The sequence below is a fragment of the Leuciscus leuciscus genome (genome assembly GCF_965113295.1).
Source record: "Leuciscus leuciscus genome assembly, chromosome: 9".
Taxonomy (NCBI): Eukaryota; Metazoa; Chordata; class Actinopteri; order Cypriniformes; family Leuciscidae; genus Leuciscus; species Leuciscus leuciscus.
Genome location: NC_138733.1, coordinates 26,658,249 through 26,677,079, shown reverse-complemented (window position 1 = coordinate 26,677,079; position 18,831 = coordinate 26,658,249). Strand labels below are relative to the sequence as shown.

Below are 18,831 nucleotides of genomic sequence, written 5' to 3'. Positions count from 1 at the left end.
TTATTTGATTTGAATTTCTAATTACTTGGAATAGCATTCTAAGGTTTTCATATTAATGTAACTACAGCCAGTAATTTAATCTGATACCTTTTTTCTGGTATAAAAAAAATATTTTTGGGTGAATAAACATCGTGGTTAGAGTGACAGCACCAAACTTATGAAGTTCAACCAATTTTTTAAATATAGTAACAACCAATTTTTGTGTAAGTCGAAAATTAGTTACGAAAAGCAGTTTTTATCTGAATAATTCACTAAGAAAATGAAATGTTACGTTTGACACAGGCGTTTAAAGGTGGTATCAGTGATTTCAGGCCCAAAAATATTTTTGATCACATTCATCTAATCTTTCCTAACGATCCGCTAGCTGCCCGCCCCATAAGCATGCCGTCAAAAAAACGCGTCTCTGTAGGCAGCCTAGGCTCTGAGATCTGCACACAAAAACAAATGGTTTAGCCAAACACTCAAAACCAAAACAAATAGTGTTCCAACCAATCACTGACAGGGGGAGGGTGTTGTGAGGTTTTGAGCCAGCTTTTTCTTCAGCTCTGACTTCGCGTGCAGCCGTGCACGAGCACCAAACCTCACAGCACCCTCCCCCTGTCGGTGATTGGTTCAAAACATAGTGCGGTCCGATGCAGGCTTCAAACGAAGTGGAAGATGAAATTACCCAGAATACCTTGCGGACTCAGCAAGCCGGTAAATTTTTTTAAACAAGATGGCGGATACCGCTGGAAAGGAACAATTGAATTTTAAGTATATTTTCGCAAATAAGCATGTTAAAATTGATAAATATGTTGGAATATGTTAGTTTGATGCACATCCAATGGACTGTTAAGTTTTTAGCACTACTGTTAGAAAATATTTCACGAAGCTATCTATCTGACGATGTTCATGATATCTGCTGAGTGCTTCGAGAGAGACTGCCCATCAAATATACATCTGATCTGGGTAGTTCATCTAATTTTATTTTCGATTTTGGCTTCCAATGATTATAAAAAGAAGATGTGAGGTAAAACGATTAAAAACTATAGCCGCGTTCGTCTAGTGTTTCATCTTTTTTCTTTACAGCGCGCTGTCACTTCTCCCTAACGTTAAACCCAAACAGTACTAAACACAATCAGTGATTGTTGTAAAATGCAGTGTCTGCTGATTCTAAATTGCGGGAGGTGTTAATAAAAAGAGCTTTTATAAGCACAATGATCCGCGCAAGAGACGGAAACGGACTGCAACGAGACAAGCAAACTATACTTTGGGTTTCATGTGCGCGTCTAAACGATCAAATACAGACAAAAATATGGCTAAATGACCGGTTTGGAGATTCACTTTAACACAGTTTATGTCTTAAATGGGAGTTAGTTGTGGAATAGTTGGGAGAAAATGTGTATTATTAGATCTGCATTCGGTCTTAAAGTGGCAGCGTATAATAAACCTGCTAATGATTACACCTTTAATGTGAATAAAACAACTAAAGTAAAGGCAAAGAGAAAATTAATCCCAGCTCTTGAATGAACTTTAGCTTTAATAAGCATTAATCTATCTATAATAAACTATGCTGTGTTATTTTACATTTGATTACTTTATTAGATTTCTAGCATATTATTATGGATACTTATATCCTGATCATAACTGGGATAGTTATGTGCATGTATTCACATAGTAGTGGTGTCCCATTTCATAGGGAAAGATCTTCAACTCCACTTCCCTCGTTGAGGGGACTTTACTTTTTAGGGCACTCAAAACCAAGTGGAAGTTTTAAGGGGGGATAAATGGGACAGGGCCTAAGCCCTCGATCACTTTAACTACTTACACTAAACTTACACTATAAACTTACACTGAAGTTTTCCCTCCATTGTTTGAATGGTGTAAGGTGTGTGGGTAAATTAAGTGCGTTGCTGTTGTGATATCATAATCCTGTTTCATTCACTCTCAGAAAAAAAGCTGTCACCCTTTCAAAAGGTACATCTTTGTACCCAAAGAGTGCATATTAGTACATCAAAGGTACATATTGGAACCTTTTTCAAGGGTACCGTTCCAGACAGCTTTTGTACCTTTTTTTTCTGAGAGTGTTATGGTCTATGGGCCTGCCTGAAGTGTAGCCTACATATGAGTAGACTCACTATCTCTGTCAAAATCGAGGGGTCGAGGCTCTGTCCAAATACACTTCCCCATCCACTCGACCAAACTTCGTAGTGAGTTAAATGAAAACTTCTTGAAAGTTTGAATCCTCTGTTTGTTTGACAGTTAACTTTCCTAAAGAGCGTGTCATGACACTAGTCAAGTCAAGTCACATTTATTTATATAGCGCGTTATACAGTACAGATTGCTTCATAGCAGCTTTACAGTGATAAACAGGAAAATAATGATTCAATGATGCAAACAGAGTTCAATTCTACTGTAAAACAGCTCTGACAAGAACATAGTGTCATTGTTCAGCTGAAGTGTTGAGACATTAGTTTCACGACTGACATTTGTGAAAGCATGAGGACTTTAAAAAAAATAAATGAAAATGTAAAATTGGTAAGTATGTTTCTGTGAATCTGTTCAACTGTTCAATTCACTGAATCAAATAAAATAAAAACTGCGTCTTCACGTAAGTCAAGTCATCGGCAACTTTCTATTGAGTGAATGCAGTATCCAGAACGAATCAGTATTTTTTTAAATAGGTTGAATGAATGATTCAGTGACTCACTTATAAAGAGAGTCACTCCTCCCTGAATGGTTCAGAATCTTGGTATAAATAGTTTGATCAAGAAATAGTTTTATTGTCTCCCAACCCTAATTTTAACATTAAAAAATAATAAAAGGGTAAATAAAAAAATAGGGTGAATTTTTATTTTATTATATATTCCAGGCATCACAATGTTTAAAACACAAGATCAGCCAGCATTACATTTTCATCAACCTCAGGTGCATACTGCTGAATATATTCTATTTAAGCATTTATTTCATATCTGAAGACAGGAACCAGCATGTCAGCCTTACAGGTACCATACTGGTAATGTTTGCTTGTTCCTGGAGTTATTCTTCACCAGATTTGATCAAACAGTGGCTTCAGGCATGAAAAAATTCAACCAGCCTGCACTGTTTGCGCTCTCGCTTTTATCACCTCAAACCAGACGAAGACACGAGCTTCCTGGAATCCTGCTTGACAAATGTATACATGATAAAATAGATAGAGCACCTGCTCTTCCCTGGAGAGATCTCCATCCCTACCTGCTTCCTTCTCTCACAGCTCTCAGTACATCAGCGCTGTTTATTTCCACTGTGTTCATAGCCAAAGAAAGTGTACAGTGGGAAAAATGGCTGATTTGTGCTACCCATAACCATGGCAACCGAGAATCTCTGAAGCCCAACTAGTCAGAAAGTGGTGGATGGGGAGGGAAAGCTCAGGAGACCTTCTTTTTTCAGTTGTTGTTTTTTCACACAGCTTTTATTTTATACTAAAATTCCCAATTAGAAAAATATATACAAGTTCTCTAGAGACAATGCTAATAGTAAGATATAGTAAGAGTGTAGAGTATAAAATGAATGTTGATATAAAAGCGTAGGTCATTTGATGTACATACAGAGTCTGACTTTTGAGAGAGTCTCTCCATTTTGCATCATTGAAACAATTGAGATATTAAAAAGGTTTAATTTATGATTTTGCTCTCCAATGGGAGAGTGACATATCAGGATTTTACTAAAGCGCCTCTGATCGTTGTGTTTGCTAATCATAAACTCTTCGCTCCAGTCACGTCTGCATTGCCAGGCTTGAGGATATCAGCTCTTGAGTGGATCATTTCGTAGGCTGTATGGTCAAAGCTGTTAAGTTAACAGTCATGAACTCTTATGAACATTTCATGAACCTGTCTCTGATAGATTATGCATGCAGATGAGTATTGGTTACTGATCTGGCATACTTAATGCTGCTTAATGGGCAATCTTTATAATAGTGGTAATTTTTAATGGCTCTTTATAGGTGTGTAAATGCTGACTGTGCCTGTGAAATTGCATATCAGCTGATTCATTTGCAGATAAATTGAGGCCATGATATTCATTTTCACTTTCCAGCTCAGCATAAACACATTCATGCTTTTTTTTTTGTGTGTGTTCCTGTGACAATTAAAGGGATAGGTAAAAATCATACTACAATCATTCGTAACACTGGCGGTTTATACAATGAAAATGACCAAGAAAGTATTATAAAAATAGTCCATAAGATTTTCCAAGTCTGAAGTTATTGAAATTTAAGTCTTTTTTTTCAATAAAATTCTTGACTTTTTATAAATTTTACTCTGCAAGGAAGCATTCAATTGATCAGAAGTGACAGTTGTTTATGTTGTTATACAAAAATCTATTTCAAATAAATTATGTTCTATTTGACCTTCTATTCATCAAAAAAATCCCAAAAAATGTATCAGAGCTTCCACAAAAATATTAAGCAGCACAACTGTTCTCAACATTGATAATAATAATAATAAGTAAAAATACAGCTTCGATCACAGGAATACATTTAAAAAATATATTAAGATTAAAAAAAAATTATTTCAAATTGCAATAAAATTTCTTGCAGACCCCAAAGGTTTGAACAGTAGTGCACTTGTTGCAGCAAATTTAATGAATTTAAATGTTTGATTTTTGGTTTTCTTTTAGTTTAAATCAGTCAATTCAGGGTCTGTTTACACAACACCGTTTTCAACAAAAAATGTTTTAACTAAACAATTTTTGCAGTTCATTTACACAACAATGGCATTTTGGGGACCTAAAAACACAAACTTTTGAAAACGTGTTTCAGAGGGAAAATGAAAATGATACCATTATTGTGTCCGGTACAAAAAACGCGAATTTGTGAAAATGGTGACGCGTATTATGTTCAGTCTAAAGGCGCATAGTGTTTCTTTAAGTAGTTACATCACCAACTACTGGCCTGGCATGAATAATACAGCATCTTAAAGGAACCGTATGTAAGATTGTGGCCAAAACTGGTACTGCAATCACTTTCAAATTACTGTAGAGCGGTGTATCCCCTCCCCCTCCCCCTGACTCAAGGTTGCCAGTTAGGCTGCAGGATCAAATTCTTCTCCGTTTTCAGCCGTCTCCATCTTTCAAAGGCATCTCCTATACAAATCCTTGGTTTATTTTCGGACTTTGTCACGACGTATTTCGGATTCATAACGAGGTCTTTTAGGTTTCGTAACGTTAAACATTTTTTATCCGACACGTTCTGCAGCTGTGGTAACTAGAGCAGAGCTGGCAACCCGGATGCCGAAACACTACTGACTTCGTGATTGGTAGATAGGTGGAGGGTGGAGCATCAGGCCAAAACACAACATGACAACATCAACATCAGTTGAGGGCTGCAACTTCACTTTTAAATGACAATATCCTAGCCGGACTACTGTTGTCAGTGATATAAGTATTTGAAATGAACATGATTTCTTAATGTCTAGTGACATATCAGGGCCATTTTATGATTGATTGAAATACATTTCTTACATACGGTTCCTTAAAGTAATTTTCACGGATCCATGTGAACAGGGATAATTTTGACATCATTGTCGTCTATACGCGAAAAACGCAAAGGAATATCTTTTTCTGTTTATAGCACATCATTGTCATGTAAACTTACCCTAAGTCTTTTATCATGTTTGCAGTCACTGTTTCCAGTTGGAACTGCAATCCTGTTCCTCATTTTTGTTTCTTTGACATTAGATCTCAAATCTGATTACAGTGAACCTAAACACAGGTCTGAAGACTGCAAGGTATAGTTTCTCAAGAAGCGCTGTGCTTAACTTTATCCAGAGAAGGAATGCCGGCAGTTTGAAGTGAGGGATTTGTTGGGGTTCTTCTGGAGCTGAAGTCTTTGTAACCGCGGTGGATATTTAGGTTTTTATACTGTATGTAGGCAATAGAATTACCCCCACCATAGAGAAAACAATATAAATATGACATACAAGAACATAAAAATTAGGTTGAATAAAACATATATCTGTATATTGTTATATATAATGTAATATGTCCACAAATTACAGATGTTTCACAAGCTTTAAGAAAAAAAAATCAAGTTCACGCAGTTAAACGTTCAAAATTTGTCTTAGCTTATCAGATCAGAGAAAGGTTATGCTTGTTATGATATCAGCAGTCATTTTCGTTGAGTCTGGAAGCCTAACAATCTGCAGACAGTGTGTAGACTTTAAATGACATACTGCATGTTTGCGAATACATGTTTTTGAGCCAATGCGTGATTTGCATGCCATTTGAATGTTTTCACCGTGCCAAATGCTACTTTGAAGTGTCTGGGTGTGTTGTCACGGCAACTGCTTTTGTGTACAGACAAGCTAGCTGCGCATTATTATATTAGTGGTTTATGACACGTTCATTCTAGCATGTGTTTCTGAGGAAATTATTGTGATTACAACATTGTAAAAAACTGAAAGGTAAAAGTATTCCTGAATGGCTAAAATTGCAAGAGCCTGTTTTCACTGTTATTTATTTATATGAAAGAACAATTTATAATAAAAGACAAAAATAGTTTTCCTTTAAAAAAAAAAAAATGAATGCCAAAATGTGCCTTGTGTTTTCTTTTCAGAAAAGTGCAGATAACTGAACAAATACTTTTGTTACATTTAACATTAAAGAAAGAGTTTAAGGGCAAATTGAATTGTATGTGTGTCATTTGCCGTTTAAGTAGGCAGGGTCTTTGGTTTTGTTTGGTTTTTTTCGGGTTTTTTTCCGGCTGTTTAGCTGTTTTTACCTGCTCAGAAAAGTTGCATTTTCAAATCACCCCCACTATTGGGTCAGTCATTTGTATTTTTTCCTTAATCATCTGTATTTTATCCTTACATCTCACTATGACAGCCTTGGTTGCATTTTGTGTTGCCATTAATTCAGCATTTACCAAACGTGCGCTAAAATTATACAGTATCTCAAGTCCACCTCCCAGTAATGAGGAAAGTATGATTGTTTAAGCAAAGCTCATAAAACTCAAAATGTTGACTCATAAATGCATTGACCATAATGTTTAATTACCTTTCTCTGTCCCACTTCATTTTTGCTTTGAGTGCCAAATCAGCGGATTCTAGATTGAGCTGTTCTTATTGCATTCCGAGTTATTTTTCGACGAGAAATGGAACCAACAAACTAACACTTCCCCTTGTGTTTAAACCTTTTTCAAGAGTTATCAATTCCCTATGTCACAATCTACTTTGGGTGGAATTGTAGAGTACATTTTTGGAAGAAAGTAAGACTTTTATATAGCAAGGATGCCGTTAAATTAATCAAAAGTGACAGTGAAGACATTTATATCATTTATATTTATGTTATAAAAGATTTGTGTTTCAAATAAATGCAATCCGTTTGTCCTTCTACTTTCTATTCATCATGAAATATTCACAAAAATATTAAGCAGATGTTTTCAATATTGATAATAAGAAATGTTTCTTGAGAAGCAAATCATCATAATAGAATGATTTCTGAAGGATCATGTGACACTGAAGACGGCAGCTTTGCCACTACAAAATTGCATTAAATAGAAAAAAGTTATTTTAAATATGCAATAATATTTCACAATAATACTGTATTTTTTATCAAATAAATGCAGTATTGGTGAGTATAAGAGACTTCTTTCAAATACGTAAAAGAAAATCTCAATTATATGTAACTTGACCAGTAGTTTATCTATAAAATAATTTTCAATGATTGTGATAATTTTGTGTTCAGCAGATCATTACTTAAATGTAAAGATTTGGGTTTTCATTTGAGCATAGTTTAAGCAATATTGACCCTAATATTAGCAAATAAATGCTTGTTTCATTAAAATATTTCAGTTAGCTTCCAGACATTTTAGTTGAGTGTTTTGAGCTATAGCGACTCTCAATCGGTAATTTAGACACTGAAATTCAATGCAAATTAACAGAGATTATTAACTGCTCACTGTGAGTGATTCCTGTTTGGCCTGAGAGGGAGTGCTTTCTTTTACCATGAGTGTCTAATCTATGATTTTGTGCCTCCATTTACCTCTTGTCACACAATGGATGCAAATTACTCCTAGGATCTGAGCATGCAATTAAACACCTCATTTCCGAGTGTGACGAAGCTCTGTGATTAAAGGAGAGGCTGTGGAACGGGCAGGCCTTGTCTAGCAACACACTAACACTTTTGCACTGGTTATAACTTATTAAAAGTGAAAATGTTGAAAAACAAGAACTGCAGTGTTCATTTGAGAACATTATTATTTTATGTTTTGGTAAACGTATTAGTCTTGTAGTTAGAAAAAATGCACACAACCTCTTGGCTGGTGTTCAACCTAACATGCAGTGCACACACTAGCAGGAAGGAAATATCCCATTTGTTTTTAAAGGAAAAGCCACAGTGGATTGAAGATTGAATTTAGCCATTAAAAGCAAATTAGTTTTTATGATTCTACTTGATTCTGTGTAATGTAGGAATACAAAACCTTTAGTGTCTCATTGATATGCTGTTACACTTCACTGAGTTTTCTTTAAAACAGAAATAAATCTATGCAAGTCTTATTAGAGCAGTGAGACTGCCTGTTGGTTGAACGATTGTGGGACACTTTTAATTGCAAATTGGAAATCAAATTAAGTTTGATAATTTCAAAATCGATGTGCAGTGTATTTCACCTTGATCTTTTTATATTTAAAATAAATGAAGTGGTCACATAAAGCAAAATTGTTAACATATATAAAATGTGACCTAAAATCAAACCAAGTATATAGATTTTATCAGGGCTTCAAAGAGGGATTTTTTTGACTAACTCTCAAACTTTCCAGTTTTTGTTTTTAGTCATTTTTATGTTTTTGAAATCCCCTCAGCATAAAACTTTTAAATAAGCAAAACTGTTATTGGTGTGCCTTAGGGTTCAGCTTTGGGGCCAGATGTGTTTTCAGCTGAAACTTCAGAGAAACATTTTTGTTTTGTTCACTCTTCATACTAATTAGTTTTTAGGAAGCAGACAGATGCTGCATACAATCCTGTCTTAATAACACATTTAGTCTGGCATTAAAATAGGAACTTGATCTATTGCTTTTGGTGAATAAATGCTTATTTGCGCCATAGTTGTATAGCAGATAGTAGGAGTTTGCGTGTCTTCTGCTGGTTACTTCTTACAATATGGTCCTTTTAAAGTATTTATTGGAGGTTTCCTTTAATCATATGCATGGATAACTGTCTTTTATCCTATTTTAATTGATTTAACATGCTGTGCATTGTTGTGCTCTATAATTGTTGCTGTTGTCTTCTTTACTGTCAGTCGTTGCACACATTAGGATGTTATGAAAGGCTGAGCAAACTGACTGATGGACGTTTTCATAAATGAAACGCTTGTCATTTTTTTTCCAGCGATGAGACACTGTTTATCGCTTCCTCCACTGCCTCTCGTCATGCTGTTTCGGTCCGTTAGAGAGAGTACAGCTCTAACACTTCCATGCAAACCTCTCCTCAAATAAAGGCTGCAAAAATAATGTGCGGTTGTCATGACGCCCATCAGCTGTTCAGTTCAGAAATGAATACAGTAGACAGGAGACTGTCAGTCAAATCAAAGCAAAGCAGCAGGACAATTACATAGCTAGCTCTTTTAAAGTAGTGGATTTTAGCGGGTTTTAGGATTTTGGTTTATACATTTTCTTGAATTCTTATGGTTTCATGCTCTTGGAAGCCAATAATTGACCTTACAAAACATATTCATACATACAAATTCAAGTGAACCCATTCTTAATTTTTATTATTTTATTTTATTTTATTTTTCATGTAATGCATCCTGTCCATGTTAGCATCTGTCTAATTTTTCTGGCTTGAAATGATACATTTGTGGCATAATTTTAAGTTGAATTAAAATGACTTACTTTAAGCTGACAAAAATAGGGGATGTTATATTTTGAAATAAATCAATTTATGTTGCTGTACTAAACATTATTATGGTTAGTGCCATTTTATTATTTGAATTCATTTCTTAATTTTTGTGTTATTTTCTTCCTTGCTGTCTTCAATAAACAATCAGATTTTGTTAAGATCCTAATATCTAAGGGTTCTGAGGCACGACATGTGTTAATTCCTACATGCCAACAAGAATTTCCAACAAGTTAGACTGAGTTGTCGACTCTGGATGTTGTAAAATAAGCCACAAGAAGCAGGGGTTTATTTTCCACATTGTGCATCGCTGCTCTCTGAAGAATGTGCCTAAAGTCTTCCCATGTGCTTGAGACAAGTCTTGAAATCTTCAATTTCATGCTTGCTTAATCCTTGAAACACAATTATTGATTGTTGTTTATAATTGCCTAATGATGATTGTTATGACCGGAAGAGGGCTGGATGGATTTTGTATGGATCTGCTTTTTTAAAGTCTATGCAACTTTTTTTTGTGTGTGTGTGTTCAAAATTAACCAAATTTAAAGGGATATTTCACCCAAAATTTTTAATTGGCTGTTAATTTACCCTCAAGCCATCCAAGATGGCTTCTTCGCTAGAAATTTAAAGAAGATTTTTACCCGAAACCATATTCCTTGGTGATTCATATAATCAAGTCATGGCTACCATAACATATTCTGGCAAAACATAATTAATACCCGTGGCTCCTGACGATTCTTTGAAGTCTTATGAAGCGAAATGATCGGTCTGTGCAAGAAACTGAACATTATTTACAACATTATTACCTGTAAACCATAGCCTCGGCAGGCGGTCCTGAGTGCATTCATGGCAGTCTGATCGCGAGCTTCCTGTCGTCATCAATCAATCCTCAATCCTTTTACATGTTTTTGTCTTACCCTGATTCACTATGGCAAGCCTATATTAAGTGTTTATATTTTAAACCTGACATGATGGTTTTTGCTGGAAATTGCGTAAACACTGCGCGTTTTGTTATATCCGTAAATGGAGAAAAGTTGATGGCTACATTGAGGCGTGTATGGTAGGGCTGCTCGATTATGGAAAAAATCATAATCACGATTATTTTGGTCAGTATTGAAATCACGATTATGTAACACGATTATTTCACATGACTATGGGAATGTGTTGCATTTATTAAAAAGACACCTTTCAACAATTCTTAAAAATGTGAAATTTGAACATTTATTTTACTTTTTGAACTATTAAAATAAATAATATAACAGATAATGCTTCAAGAATTATTTGAATTTTCCTGAAGGTCTACCACTTATAATGCGGGAAATTCCCCCACAAACATTGGTTCACTTTAGCAAGTAGATTGTATGAGTAGCCTAAATTAATCCACACAGATTATAAAATCAAATCTATAATTTTTTTAACTTTCGCAAAGACGCAATTTCACAAACCGCGTGAGTGTTCAGCGGTGCTGCGTCTTCTCTCTCTCTGTCTCTCAAAATGGGTTGGAGAAAGCAAGCGTCGAAACTACACTCTTGCGTTTAGGAGTCGGGACATGACGGAATTGTCACTTGCACAATCAGGCCAGTATTGCATCGTAACTAAAGTTGATCATTTTCGCTTCTTTAAGTCTTATCAGTTTAAACATTCAAACTGAGAGAGTTTATGGCATCGGGAGGGGCGGATGTGCGCGTGCGCGTGTCATTCAGAGCACAAGACAAAATAAGAGTGTTCTTGCAAAACAGAACATGTCAAAATAATCGTTTTTACTTGATTGTACTATTTTGGTGAGTGTTGGGAGCCAAAATCGAAATCGAAATTCAATTAATTCCAGGGTTTTAAAAAGCGCCGAAGAGAGGAGAGTCTGCTGGCAAACATAATACTCAATAAAGTTTGTAATAAAACAAGAATCAACATTGGAGATGGCGAGAATTGAGGGATTTGAAATGTAAAAGTAATTTATTACTCAACATGTGAAGAGATAAATTGTCATATGTATCTCTCTAACAGAGTTCATTGTAAAGCATTATCTTTTGTGCAGGGTCATTTTAAGAACAACCAAAACAACGTTCAGCCGCAAAATGCATGCAGTTTGTTTTTTTAATCGCTAGAGGGCCAAAAGTTACATAGTGCACCTTTTAAGCAATTTGTTGTCACATCTAAAAACTAAGTCAGTCTGACCTCAAACAGACACTAAAAGCTCTAGTAGCCTATAAAAGCACCCTTTTCTTGTTACTTATGAGTCTAATCTAATCCTTGTCTTTTTCCCTTCTGTTTCTTTCTCTTCTCCTTATTTTGAACCGTCCCTTCTGCTCCAGCTGGTTGGTGGTGAGTTTGACCTGGAGATGAACTTCATCATCCAGGATGCAGAGGCCATCATCTGCATGTTGGAGCTGCTGGAACACTGTGAAGTCACGTGTCAGGCGGAAATCTGGAGCATGTTCACCGCCATACTGCGCAAGAGTGTCCGAAACCTGCAGACCAGCACTGAGGTTGGCCTCATTCAAAGGCTATTGCTCAAAATGAGTTCTGTGGATGACATGATCGCAGGTGAGTGGCCTCAACCTAACCCTAGAGAGTTCAAACTGACCTCTTGTAAAACCCATTTCTTTCTATTTTCCTGAAGTTCTATAAATGGTTCAGCTCTGAAATGAAAGACATGCAACAATACAGTCAGAAACGTCACATACTTGTTTTCGAGAAGCTGGATTTAAATGTCAGTCTGTTCCTTGAAAGAGAAACCATTTATGTACATTTTACATTGCATCTTAAATAGAGCTCGTTGTTTATGTAGCCTATCTTAAAAGGTCAAAAATAACACTCTTAAATCTGCTTTGAACAGCACATGCAAAATATGAGCAATGTCTTGTAGATTTCTCTTTTTTAGACGTTCGAGAGCGGTGCGAATCGCTGTGAGTGAAAGAAATGTGGATTAAACTGCAATCTTCTCAGCAGTGGAATTCATCATTGGCAGTAGAGAAACCGAGAGAAAAATCTCATTAGTTGCAGCCTCTTGTAATGAGATTGAGTGGCAGTTTAGAGCAATATTAAATTTTAGTTGCCGTTTATGAATGAAGAAGAATGTTTTTTTTTATGCATTCCGTCTATAATTCATGGCCAACATCTTCCTCTGTTTGCATAAATGCCATTTTTCACAATCTGAATCTTTTAAGAGGCAGAGGCTGGGAATTGGCTCATGGAAGGTTTCAGCAGCAGTCTTGTTGAAACTCAAAATGAAAGTGTAAAATGGCATTAATTAGAATAACTTCTCATGTTGTCCTCAGAGCAATGAGTGTTTAACCTAAAACAAAAGAGCTGAATCAACTGTTTCCCTTCATTGGCAAAGCTTAATTTTCAACATCCACTACTCCGATTTTCAGTGTCACATAGGGGTGTAACAATATATCGTATCACAATATATCGCAATACAAAATGCAACAATATGTACCGTGGATAGTGACAATATGTATTGTGTATAGTTCACCCAAAATAAAATTACTGTTTGAGTAAAAAATCTAGTTTTCAGAGTTTTAGTGTCAGTACTACATTAAACTACTATATTTAATGTTGAATATAATGTATAATAATGCAATGGGGGAATATTTGTGGGTCCTGATAATGCCAAATGTCTTATATTACCAATAAAAAGTGGCCTACATTATTTTAAATGTATCTAGTCAGTGAAAGAGTGCAAGTATTTATTTGTCTAAATTAATTCTGTATTTTCAGCTTCAGAATCATGAATATTTTTATTCTGGTGTCAACATTGTCCAGTGCATTGGGTTATCATCACCAAGCCTATTCATTTACACCCACAATGTAATACCAAATTTAGCATTTTAATCAACAGTACATGTTTTGTTAACCTTTTACCATATTTCTTGGAGTATCGCAATAATATCGTATTCAATAAGTTCAATAAGTTCAATATCATGATATGTATCGAATCGTGACATGAGGGTATCGTTACACCCTTAGTGTCACATTATCCTTCAGAAATATGTTGATTTGGTGCTTAAGAAATATATATATATATATATATTAACTGCACATTGTGAAAATTCTGTTCTGTCTAAGTTGAAATTGTGGCTTTATATATGGTCAGACACTCACAAAATATGGAGATATAAGATCCATCCGAAACAAGGTCCATCCGACAGTAACAATATATAATTTATATTAAAATGTACAGTTCACTACTGTACAGTCGTAGTGTTCCAAATTTTTCCTACTTGAATATCCAGTTTCGCTGTAAAATGTCATTTTATGTAAGTAAAATTTGTTACAAATGCTGTTTAAAGGACAAGTTCGGTATTTTACACTTAAAGCCCTGTTTTCAGATCGTTTCTGATGAAATACAATGGTTAAGATTGAAATTTGGACAAATGCGTCTGGCCCGAGAATTTTCGGTTTCTGTGGTAGCACCCCCCCACCTCCACAATGGTTGCATAGGTGCACTGGAATAATCCTTCCTAAAACGCATTCAACTTTCGTTTACAAAGACGTGAAACTCACCGAGTGGTCAGGGGTGTTCACTGATATGCTCACACAAAAATCGCTGCAAAAGATGCTTTCCAACAGGTTTTATCGTAGTTTTTGTCCAACTCCATTGACTTGTATTGGATGAAAAACTACGATAAAACCTGTTGGAAAGCATCTTTTGCAGCGATTTTTGTGTGAGCATATCAGTGAACACCCCTGACCACTCGGTGAGTTTCACGTCTTTGTAAACGAAAGTTGAATTTCGTTTTCACAGAAACCGAAAATTCTCGGGCCAGCAGCATTTGTCCAAATTTCAGTCTTAACCATTGTATTTCATCAGAAACGATCTGAAAACAGGGCTTTAAGTGTAAAATACCGAACTTGTCCTTTAATGTCGACTTTTATCTGTATTTAACCTGGAAGAGCTAGCTCCATTTTAGACATTTTTGGGACGAATTCAAATTGTGGGGTAACGCATGGCTGTTTTACCTGGTCAAACCAATCATACTAAAAATAAGTTTGAGTGTGTTGAAAGTTATAATGCTACATTCTCGTTACGCTCGGTGGCTGCTATGAGACACTTGTTGCACAATGCTTAAGCCAGATCGATATTAGAATATCATATATTAATAAAAGCTGGATGACTTGTTTTGCTAAATGGCATGCAATTCATTTTCAAATATATTGTATGGTGGAAAAAATGCTTTATTACTGTTACTACAAATAAAGTCCTCCTGGTTATGCTATGTTAGCCACTTGGTACAAACATGTTACCCGTGGTAAATCAAGAAAACAAGAGATTCAACCAATAAGACTAAACGTGTTGCACTATATAACAACGAATAGTTTTCTGTCGTTAAATGTATCCAAACAGTTGCTCACCGCTCTAATAAAACACATTAAAGCGTCTTTGGTGTTTCCATGGCTTCTGCGGAAGTAAAACTGGAAATCGAGGGTAACACGGATATGACGTCATTGACAGGCGACGCAATGACACGGGCCATTGAACTGGTTAAAATAGCAGATTTCTCTGGATTTAAACATTATTGGAAACATTTGGGATAATGCAAGTACACAAGTCAACAAAATATATTGTTTTAGTGTTTTTGGGATATTTTAATAAAAAAATCGTAAGTATCGTGCCTTTAAACCTTTTTGTGTTATTCTGAATTACAGTATTTTTAACCACTGGACGTTCCCCAAGGGCTTGCTGGCTTATGCTACCAGACTCAGGAAAGGTGTTTTCTGGGGTCTGTTTGATCCTCCTGCACGTCTTACTGTGAAATTGCTATTTTGCACTGTGCTATTATATAATACAATGTCTTGTGTAAGTTGCACACCTGTGCCTCTGGGAATCCTTCTGTTTACATCCACACTGTGCCCACTTCTGGAAAACAGAGCTAACTTTTTTTTGTCTTTCTTTTTGTTTTTTTCCCCATGATGAACAGACTTGTTGGTGGATATGCTTGGAGTTCTGGCCAGCTACAGTATCACCGTCAAAGAACTCAAATTGCTCTTCAGCATGCTGAGAGGAGAAGGAGGATTGTGGGTAAGCCACTGAAAATGAGTGAAATCTCGTGTAGGGCTCTGGGGCTCCAAGGGGTCGTTAGCTTCACCGCTTTTGGAGATCGTTTTGGAGCCTTTTTAGACCTCTGGAGCAATCAACCGCAGAGCAGATCAGGCCTGCCCAGGTATCGATTCACCGTTCTCTGGAGTGAGGGATATTGACAGAACATCAACTGCTGGCGGACACCACAGTGAGGATGTTGTCACAATAGCTTTAAGTTTTTGGATCGAGTGAAGTACCCCTTCTGGAGAAAAAAATTGAGAATTGTGTGAAGAAGACCTGCGCTTTAATAAGACAATTAGTTACGAGACACGAAAAGAAAATGTTTCGATCAGCAGTTTTTTCATTAGCTTGCCAAAACAGGTGCGAATATGACAGATTGGATCGAAGTTCTTAAATCAAAACCGATTTAGTGAGGCAAAACATTACATTTAAAATTGAGCCTTTTAGAAGTTCTTGCTGAGAAGGTCCTGTGGGAGTTTAGTTATTGTGATTTGCTTTTTCCTTAAGTCGCTTATCTTACCTCTCACATAGCCTACTTCTGTCTTCCACAGCCGAGACATGCAGTCAAACTGCTCTCAGTTCTCACTCAAATGGCACAGAGACACGGACCCGACACTTTCTTCAACTTCCCCGGCCGAAGTGCAGCTGTGAGTGACCCCACCTTTTTTCCCATAATGCACATTTGCATTTTCTTTTAATGCACATTTCATTTGTCGTAAAGTTAAATTTAAATGAATGTTGTTTTTAAACGGTTATTTTCATGATATGGATGATAACTGACAAAATAATATTAAAATCCAAATGAAATAAATAATTTGAAATGCTAAACAAAGCAATATTTTTTATAATGCACACTATTGTTTAACATTTTATCGTCAGAAAGATTTTTTAAATGTTTTTGAAAGTCTCTTATGTTCACAAAGGCTGCATTTGTATATTTAAATATACAGTAAATACAGCAATATTGTGAAATTATTACAATTTATTCCTGTGATGGCAAAGCTGAATCAGTGTCACATGATCCATTCAGAAATCATTCTAATATGCTGATTTGCTGCTCAAGAAACATTTCCTTTATTATTATCAATATTGAAAGTAGATGTGCTGCATAATATTTTTGTGGAAACTGTGATACATTTTTTTGTCAGGATTCTTTGATACATAGATAGTGTTTGAAAGGTTTTTCATTTATTTGAAATACTGTTTTTCTGTAATATATAAAGAATAAGCTATTAGAATATATAAGAATATATATTTGTTTGGGTGGCTATATATTGGGAACATTAAGTACTTTTATAACTGTTAGATTTTTAGAAGAGTTATTGAATGCAAACAAAATTGTCTAGCATACATTACATATACAGACTCCAAGGCATTTTTTTTGTAAATTTCTGTTTTCTGCCAGGCAATTGCGTTACCTCCAATTGCCAAATGGCCTTATCAGAACGGCTTCACCCTCAACACCTGGTTTCGCATGGATCCTTTAAACAACATCAACGTGGACAAAGACAAACCCTACCTTTACTGGTGACTACATTCACACAGCCTACGCTTTAATGCAGTTATATTTAACTTTGTCAACTCTTAGATAAAACTTGCTTAGCAGAAAAGAAAATGACCTTCAGGGCCTGCATCTGTAAGTACATTAAACTGAATGGCTTTGTTTTAGCGTTTAACAGAGAGGGAGAGAGGGAGAGAGGGAGAGAGAGAGAGAGAGAGAGAGAGAGAGAGAGAGAGAGAGAGAGAGAGAGAGAGAGAGAGAGAGAGAGAGAGAGAGAGAGAGAGAGAGAGAGAGAGAGAGAGAGAGAGAGAGAGAGAGAGAGAGAGAGAGAGAGAGAGAGAGAGAGAGAGAGAGAGAATATTCTGGCTGCTTTGCCACTTATATAATGAGCTTTGTTTGAAGATTTTGTTTTCTGATGATGTGGTGGATTATGCAGGCATAAAAGGGAATTAGGTCAGATTCTGCTGATTAAACCAATAGGTGTTTGAACCCGGGGCAGAATGTTCTGGAATCGCTGGAAAATCTCTGCTGAGGGACACCGGGGTGGAAATAGACATTAATTTGGGCTTTTAATGTCAGCCAGGCAAAAAGAGCATCGTATGTAGAGACTTGTGGGTAATTAGAGCTCAGATCAATAGCACAGACGCGTGTTTATTGGCCAGGGTTCCAGGAGCGAGGGAAAATGGCCCTCAAGGGAGGAGTGCATTTGGAGAGAGAGAAAGAAGGATAACATCCATTTTTGAACAGCCTTGGTCTTTTTTTAAGTAATTTCCCTCTGATATTAGTTTACCAACATATTGTCCAACAAATAATTTTAAAGAAAGCATTTTTCACATGTTCTTGAGTTCAGAATATACAAATTCCTCCATGCATTATGTAGATCAAGGAACTGAGAAACTGCCCCGGGGTTTGTGCGGAGGTTACAAAACAGTGTTGTTGAAGTCTGCCACGCTAATAATGCTAGCTACTGCTCCTAAACGCCGGGTTTGAGAGTGAGCGCTGTGTCCCACTGTTGCTGTTGTGCTGCCAAATCTGTAGCCTGGAGCTGCCAAGCGCAGGACCGCTTACACAAACTCAAGAGTTCAATTTGTGCGTGACACAGATTCGGAATAAAAGGAGATGTTCGCAAAGAAACAGAGTATTGATTCACGCTGAAAATCACACTTATTCTCTGCTCTTGAAGACATTAAAACGATCTCTTGTGCTGTTAGTTTTCTTGTATGTGAGTGTTTATAGTCCTATTGTAGGGAAGAGAGAACACAAATAAATGTCTTTGACATTTTGAAATGCAGACAGATATTTTTACTCTCTCTGTTTTGGAACAGGAAACTAGCTAATGCATATCAGGAAACCTACGCACCCTGTTAAAAACATTGTAGAGCAGCCTAAGCTGGTTTTCTGGTTCCAAGTCTGGTCAAACTGATCTGTCGGCTGGTTT

At 36.2% G+C, this 18,831-nt stretch overlaps 1 protein-coding gene and 1 long non-coding RNA gene across 18 annotated transcripts in view; one reads left to right on the top strand and one right to left on the bottom strand.

Annotated features, from left to right (window-relative positions):
• LOC309505970 overlaps nt 1–600 on the bottom strand; it is a 293,235-nt gene extending 292,635 nt beyond the window's left edge. The window contains exon 1 of the long non-coding RNA XR_014208605.1: nt 272–600. This is a non-coding gene — a long non-coding RNA (uncharacterized lncRNA). The remainder of the gene's footprint in view (nt 1–271) is intronic.
• The window catches only part of nbeab (neurobeachin b), a 295,564-nt gene that overhangs the window by 60,449 nt on the left and 216,284 nt on the right, over nt 1–18,831 (top strand). For all 17 annotated transcript variants that reach the window (XM_082179446.1, XM_082179444.1, XM_082179438.1 and 14 more), the window contains 4 exons: nt 12,159–12,390; nt 15,771–15,871; nt 16,444–16,539; nt 17,298–17,419. In XM_082179446.1, the coding sequence (XP_082035572.1) occupies nt 12,159–12,390; nt 15,771–15,871; nt 16,444–16,539; nt 17,298–17,419 (551 nt within the window). The remainder of the gene's footprint in view (nt 1–12,158; nt 12,391–15,770; nt 15,872–16,443; nt 16,540–17,297; nt 17,420–18,831) is intronic.